The sequence below is a fragment of the Musa acuminata genome, chromosome BXJ3-5 (genome assembly GCF_036884655.1).
Source record: "Musa acuminata AAA Group cultivar baxijiao chromosome BXJ3-5, Cavendish_Baxijiao_AAA, whole genome shotgun sequence".
Lineage (NCBI taxonomy): Eukaryota > Viridiplantae > Streptophyta > Magnoliopsida > Zingiberales > Musaceae > Musa > Musa acuminata.
In genome coordinates, this window is record NC_088353.1 from 28,948,170 (window position 1) to 28,955,148 (window position 6,979).

Sequence of the window (6,979 nt, forward strand, 5' to 3'; positions counted from 1 at the left end):
GACAAGAGATATAGATACGAGAAAGTCTACTTCAGGTTATGTGCTTACTTTTGTAGGGGGAGCTGTGTCATAGCAATCCAAGTTACAAAGGTGCATTGCTTTCTTCACCACAGAAGCAGAATATATTGCTGCTAAAAAAGTATGCAAAGAAATGTTATGGATAAAAGAATTCTTACAAGAATTGGGGTTGAAATAAGAAAATTATGTGGTGCATTGTGATAGCTAGAGTGTCATCCATTTGTGTAAGAACCCAATGTTTCATTCCAAGTCAAAGCATATAGATGTCAGATACCACTGGATTCGAAATGTATTTGAAGAGAAGCAGTTGCAGCTTCAGAAAATTCACACAGATGACAACGAAGCAGACATGTTGACAAAAACTTTACCAAAAGAAAGACAAGAGATATGCTGACGGTGTGGTGGCTACATTTTTGGAGACAGAAAAAGGCATAAATAGGGCAGCAACGTGGGAGAAGAACACAACCATGAGATTCCAAAGAAAAAGAGGAAAACAAGGCAGAAAAGGAAAAGAAAGAAAGGGAAGAAGATAAGGACAACGCAAAGAGACTGTTCTCGATCATCTAGCAGTGTTCTCATCTCAGGTTAGATCAAATCTACAGTAGACTCTTGCTATGATTACTTAGGGAGGTTTTAGATATTGTAGGTAGTGACGTGATCCTTGTATCCCAGTTATTCTCTTATGATTGTTGCTAGGGTTTAGGGCAAGAGATTGAGATTTGTATATTCATTATTCTCACAGTGGATTATCTCTAGTTTGCCCTGTGGTTTTTACCCTTCACATTGGAGGGGTTTTCCACGTATATCTTGGTGTTCTATTTTATTGTTGTTCCATTTAATTCCGCTGCGTATTATGATTTTTTAGTATTTGTTCATATACAAAGATTATTCCTGTTTATATCCCCATCACATGCCTCTGCTAAAGGTTCATTCTTTTTTTGTTTGGATTTAAAGGTTGTAGGTTTTTTGTCACTAATGTCTTGTCCTACTCTCAGTTGTATTGCATATTGGCTTTCCAAGAACGGTAGAGTTTTTGACAAGAAAAATAATTGAAAGTTCTGATTGTTTTTGCCTTTTGAAATATTTCTATTCGAGTAGAATTGTAGTATGAGGGGGAGGAGGGAGCCGTCGGGGGAGAACTTGACGACGGAAACGACACGACTATTGCTCCTTAGGTTGTGCAGATGGATGGATGGATGTTTGTACGCTAGGTTCTGAGCATTCGTGCCATGGTTTATGGTGCTGAAACATGGTGTTCGTAGTGGATTGACGTCCGAAGGATTGCCCCACGAAGTTGAAGAGTTGATAAGACCCTAAAGTCTTATCGTCGCTTTGATACCAATTGATAAGACCCTAAGATCTTATCGTGGAAGAAATGGGAGAAAAGGGAATGATAATGATCTCTTCGAGGGGATCGGCCTCCTTGATCGCTTCGAGGGGATCGACCCTCCTTGATCGCTTCGAGGGGATCAACCTCCTAGGGTTTGTCAAAAGACAGAATAGTATTTTTCATTGATAACTGAAAAGAAGCAATTACATTCCTATTTATAGAGTTCCACCTAGAGTCCATCAGGATTTGAATTCTAATAATAAATAAATATTAGATAAACCTCTACTTGACTCTAACTGAATCAAACCAACTCAATAAACAAATGGACTAAACAGATTCAATAACTATTATTCAAAAGCTCATGGCCCTAATAAGTAAATAAAAAAATATATTTTTTATACAGATGATAATATTCCAAATTGAGAATGAGATATTTTAAAGAACAACTCAGAAACGGACAATCTACGTGTAATATGTTCCAAAATAGTTTCCGGGGAGTCAAATTGCCACGTCACCCTCGAACCCACCAAAAGCTAGCTTGTATTTTGTGCATTCATCATGATAGATGTAGTCTTATTCCGTCATGCTGCTAGGTTTTATGGTAGGTATTCGAGCTGGATCGGGAGCCATCGGAGGTTACTCGGACCCTCCGGAGGATTGTCCACAGGAAGCCCTCGTTTCTATTCTTGTTCTTTGTTTTGGATCGTTGAACAAGCACTGAAGCAAGCAGGCCTTCAGTCTTCTCCGTCTCTTCTGCTTTTAAGGTGCAGCCCACTTGTTCGACAGATTGTCCGTGGGAAAAGTTGCAGCCGGTGCCCTAAGCCAACGGCTCAAGAGGGCCTGGCCTGAACCCGTCCTTATCAAGACAGCAGAGCAGTTTCTAAAGACCTTTCCTCACGATTGTTATCCTACTTCTAACGCATCGTTGCATTAGATGCAAACCGGTCCACATCCTACGTTGACAAAGACACAGACAAAAGAACTGGCTCCGCGAGAAATGCTGAACTTACCAGGTGTCCAAGTCTTCTGTCGGATACATCGCACTTGTTTGACTTCAATAGTGTCGGTGGTGGTGGTATTCTGGTGTGAAATCGAAGCGCTGTCATTAGCGCAGTACAGATGCAATGCCGCCGACAGCTCGCCTGTTCTGAAACCGACGCTCCAAACACTTTTTTTCTTCCTTGTCAACGTCAGGTGGGTTAAATTCCGGAGATTTTGGATGCCAAATCAGTGACCAAGGTGATATCTTTGAATCTGATGTTTCATCGCCATTCATCTGAACATTCTGATTCACACTTCAAGAGCATACTCCACATGTTCACTGGCTTTAGCTTTCCGGCTTAACTCATAGCTTGATGACAAGCAAGAAATGATTTTTTTTTTCTTTCCAATCTTTGTTTTCCTAACATAATAGCAAGAAAAGCTTCATTTCGCTTAAGGGACCGACGAAACACTTTTCTCACATGCGTGATGGATAAGTTTTGTGGAGTTGTTTTACATTGCGGCTACTGCATGATAAGTTCCTCTGCCAGGAATTTCTAAGAACGGTGGGTAGACAACTGAATCGACGAGAAGGAAATTAATGTGCCAGCAGACAGCGAAAGCAGGGGTTGTAGGTCAGCTTTTCACATGACTCAGCAGTTTTAATTGGTTGACTTCGTGGCGTTCTCCACCAAACTGGCCATCGATGGACACTTGCCCTTCCATAATCTCCAACACGTGCAGATGACAAGTCCCAGCTCCAACTCCATGGGGCAGCGACTGCTGCTCCCTTCAGCATTTCCTGAGATGCAATTCGCTTCTTCAAAGCAATACATTTGATCGGAGGGAGGAAGTACAACTCTGCAGCTTCCTTTGTGGTAAGCACTCCTATCTATAAACCCAAGAACATATTTTTCAATAGTATGTAGCTTATGCCACGGTAGCCTATCATCAAGAGAATGATCTTTTTTTCTGATGGCATGAATTATATTAGAATGAAAGCTGGTGTGCATTACCTTCTCGCGGATGGGCAAAAGGGCGACATGTTTGATTATAATTTCTCTGGATAAGTCATAAAATTTCATATCATATGCATGTCAACTCTCGTGTATGTTATGATCTTTAGTCACAAAAAAAGACACTCTATTTTCCCCACAGCTTATAAATATATGTTGCAAGTTCCATTTTGCAGGAACAAAAACATAATGTGTAAATATCTTATATTGAAACCAGGAGATCCTATGAATTCAATTTTATGTCTGAGCATTTACTTCCAATTTTGATGCAGGGCTTTTTGTACCAAGGCTAAAAGAGAATAAGAAACACTATATTTGACCTTTAGATTCTCTCCTCAACAAAAGAAAAGCTTTTGGATCCAAGATATGACTGGATCTACTGCTTTAGCACTTTACATTACAATAAGTTGTCTTGCATTTGTGATATCAAAGATTGTTGTTTCGTGCCTCCTCTACAGAAGATGGACTCGGAAACATAAGATCATCCAAGATACTTTGTCAGGTTACCTTCTGTACTTCCACGGCACAGCACATCTTAGACACGGCACTTGTTGTAGGTTGCTGACATTTCATGGTAACAGGTGGAAGGCTGGTAATATTCAGGTCTCCCACGATACAATCTCTGAGCTCAAAGATCTTCGTCAAGAAGCTCATGGAGTTGTCGAGCAAGGATATTATTGGATCTGGAGGCTCTGGTACAGTCTACAGATTGGCAATTGATGACACCACCGCCTTTGCAGTGAAGAGACTGAACAAGGGAACTACCGATAGAGACTGTGGATTTGAAAGAGAGCTGGATGCTATGGGTGATATAAAGCACAGAAACATTGCTAGTCTTAACGGATATTATATCGCACCTCAGTTTAATTTTCTTATATATGAACTGATGCCAAATGGAAGCTTGGATGCATTGCTTCATGGTAGTAAACTGAATGTCTTTAAATAAATCTAGATTTCATATCATATGATATTAAGTGGAGTTTAGTTTCTTACTAGTTTCTGATACAGGCAATTTGAGCAAAGTGAAACCTCTTGATTGGCCTACGAGATGCAAAATAGCTGTTGGTGCAGCAAGGGGTATATCATATCTGCATCATGATTGTATACCTCACATAATCCACAGAGATATCAAATCAAGCAATATACTGTTGGATCATAACATGGAGGCAAGGGTTTCTGATTTTGGATTAGCCACACTAATGAAACCAGATCAGAGCCATGTTTCAACAGTTGTTGCAGGAACTTTTGGTTATCTAGCTCCCGGTAATGTGATTGACTGACCACAAATTTTAGTCTGTGTCAATTTCTATACCTGGATCATGAAAAAGGCTTAATTCATCAGAGTTTTGCAGAATATTTTGACACGGGTAAAGCAACTACAAAAGGAGATGTTTACAGCTTTGGTGTGGTTTTGCTTGAACTTTTAACTGGCAGGAGGCCAACCGATGAATTGTTTTTGGAAGAAGGCACAAAACTTGCAACCTGGGTAAGTAGTAGACATTTGATATTTGTACACTGTAGGGGTTTCCCGTGTTATGATTATCTATATAAGCATATTCAAAACAAATATATTACTGAGTCAATCCATGATACTAGAATAAGAGTCAACGTATCATCTGTACTCAAAATATGTGTAGTCTTAGACAACTTGAGAGATATTTTTACATATTGCTTTAAACTACTGCTTTATTGGATGTCCAATTATTAATGAACCAGAGCTAGTCATATAACCGCAGGCAGTATTTTGGATGTGTAATTTCATGTTCTCTGGGAACTAAATATCCATCTCAAAGAGTTTGGTACAATCCTGATGAAGCGTTTGAACGAGATTCACATTCTCACAATTATTTGATGTCCTACTACATTATGTAGATTTGTACAAGGAAACTGAATAAAGCAGCAGATTGCTGACCAAAATAAAGAGCTTGGTACAGTAAAAAGCAGTAGATCGCTGACTGAATAAACCAGAGTGAATCTTGTAATGACCGATAGTTTTTTGGATGTGTAATTTCATGTTCTTTGGGAACTAAATATCCATCTCAAAGAGTTTGGCACAATCTCATGGAGCATTTATACGAGATTCACATTCTCATAATTATTTGATGTTCTGTTACATTATGCAGACATGCACGAGGAAACTGAATAAAGCAGTAGATCACTGACGAAAATAAAGATTTCCAGAATCATGAGTTTTGTAAGTCTACTGGATTATCATGATATAATACTAAATTACTCATGTAAAAGCCTGTCCATCATATACAAGAGAAAATTCTGTTATACAGTGGGGTTTAAATGTAGCTTGGTCAATAAAAAAATTGTGTTAGCTTTTATACCAATTCTATTAGTAGATGTAAGTTTTACATTGTGTGAAATAACACGTGGAATAGATTGTGAAGATATTAAAAGAAATTTTGTAATTTTGCATGAACTGGTTTAGCTTCCGACATCCAGCCTCCTACCACAATTATCCAATGAATTCCACCAGATGCTACTTCTGAGCTAGTGTATTTATGATGTGTATTCTTTCCAATTTGCTCATCTTACAATGTGTTCTGATGACTTTACCTTATATTGGGCTTTTTGGTTCAACAGGTAAAATGTATTGTCGAAGAAAAAAGGGAAGAACATGCTGTGGATACAGCGCTGTCATGCTTTCCTGTTGAAGATGTCAAGGAAGTCTTCCGCATTGCAGAAAAATGCCTAGAATTAGATCCATCGGAGAGGCCAACCATGGCAGCGGTTCATAAAATGCTTGAGCAAGTAAATACTTTCCACACTCTCATATCGGGCACTCTAAAAGGTGGCGCTGCTGCGGATAACACACTGTTAACTACTGGTTCTGGGTATACATGCAACAATCGTCTGTCCTAGTTATACAGGACCTCCTATTCACCAAGATAGATGTGGTGAATCCGTGATGTCATAAGAAGCTACAATTTCTTGTGGTGAATACTACATACCAATTGTCACACACACACACAAACATATATATATATATATATTTCCAACCATTGTCTAATGTCTTAATAGCCACATTGTTCATTGTTGATGCACAAATGCTATGCCCATCGCTTCTTCAAAAAACTATTCTGTGACTAATCTGTAATTTATTACAAGGATACGTGGATGGATCTTTTGTAAATCGTTGGACTTATATGTAATTATAAGTCTTGGTGTGACTAAAATGTAAAATTTTAATTTTGACATCAACCTACCTTATTACCCCCTATTAACAGAAGAATTGAAGAATAAAGGAGAAGAAAAAGAAAAAGAGAGAGAGAGAGAAATAAAAAGAGGAAATATGTAGGTTTTCTATTTTTTAATTGTTATTTAATTTTTATTATGTTGATTAATAGTTTTATTAAACTGTGAATTAGTTAATTAATTAAGTAATTAATTAATTAGAATGACTGAGCCTGTAAGGTTAGGCCAAGTCCATGGGAAGCAGGCCCACAGTCATGTATCCATAGACATGAGCCTGGACTGAGCCCATGTATCCATATTCAAGTTCATGCATCCACAGGCTCCATAAATCAGTAGGTTTAGTCCACGGGACTGAGCCCATAGTATACCACTAAAATTTTGTAAGCCGCTCTCTATTCAACTTAAAAATATTGTAAACCGTTCTCAGGTC

At 38.5% G+C, this 6,979-nt stretch overlaps 1 protein-coding gene across 3 annotated transcripts; it reads left to right on the forward strand.

Annotated features, from left to right (window-relative positions):
• The first annotated feature begins 1,928 nt into the window (after positions 1-1,928).
• LOC135638484 (receptor-like serine/threonine-protein kinase At1g78530) lies at positions 1,929-6,530 on the forward strand. Of its 3 annotated transcripts, none has more exons than XM_065151602.1 (6): positions 1,929-3,207; positions 3,618-3,847; positions 3,927-4,265; positions 4,354-4,608; positions 4,698-4,831; positions 5,938-6,530. In XM_065151602.1, exons 2-6 carry the CDS (start codon positions 3,712-3,714, stop codon positions 6,214-6,216), a joined length of 1,143 nt encoding a protein of 380 aa, XP_065007674.1. In that variant the 5' UTR covers positions 1,929-3,207; positions 3,618-3,711; the 3' UTR covers positions 6,217-6,530. The 3 variants fall into 3 exon arrangements, with proteins under 3 accessions (XP_065007674.1, XP_065007675.1, XP_065007676.1); XM_065151603.1 differs by having other exon boundaries at positions 1,930-3,207; positions 3,804-3,847; XM_065151604.1 differs by lacking the exon at positions 3,618-3,847 and having other exon boundaries at positions 1,930-3,207.
• The last annotated feature ends 449 nt before the right edge of the window (positions 6,531-6,979 follow it).

Bases quoted from the DNA above. Each gene is read 5' to 3' on its own strand.
- LOC135638484 (XM_065151602.1), top strand. From the start codon at position 3,712: ATGACTGGATCTACTGCTTTAGCACTTTACATTACAATAAGTTGTCTT. The intron at 4,609-4,697 runs GTAATGTGATTG...AGAGTTTTGCAG, and splicing joins TTTTGGTTATCTAGCTCCCG to AATATTTTGACACGGGTAAA. The intron at 4,832-5,937 runs GTAAGTAGTAGA...TTGGTTCAACAG, and splicing joins GCACAAAACTTGCAACCTGG to GTAAAATGTATTGTCGAAGA.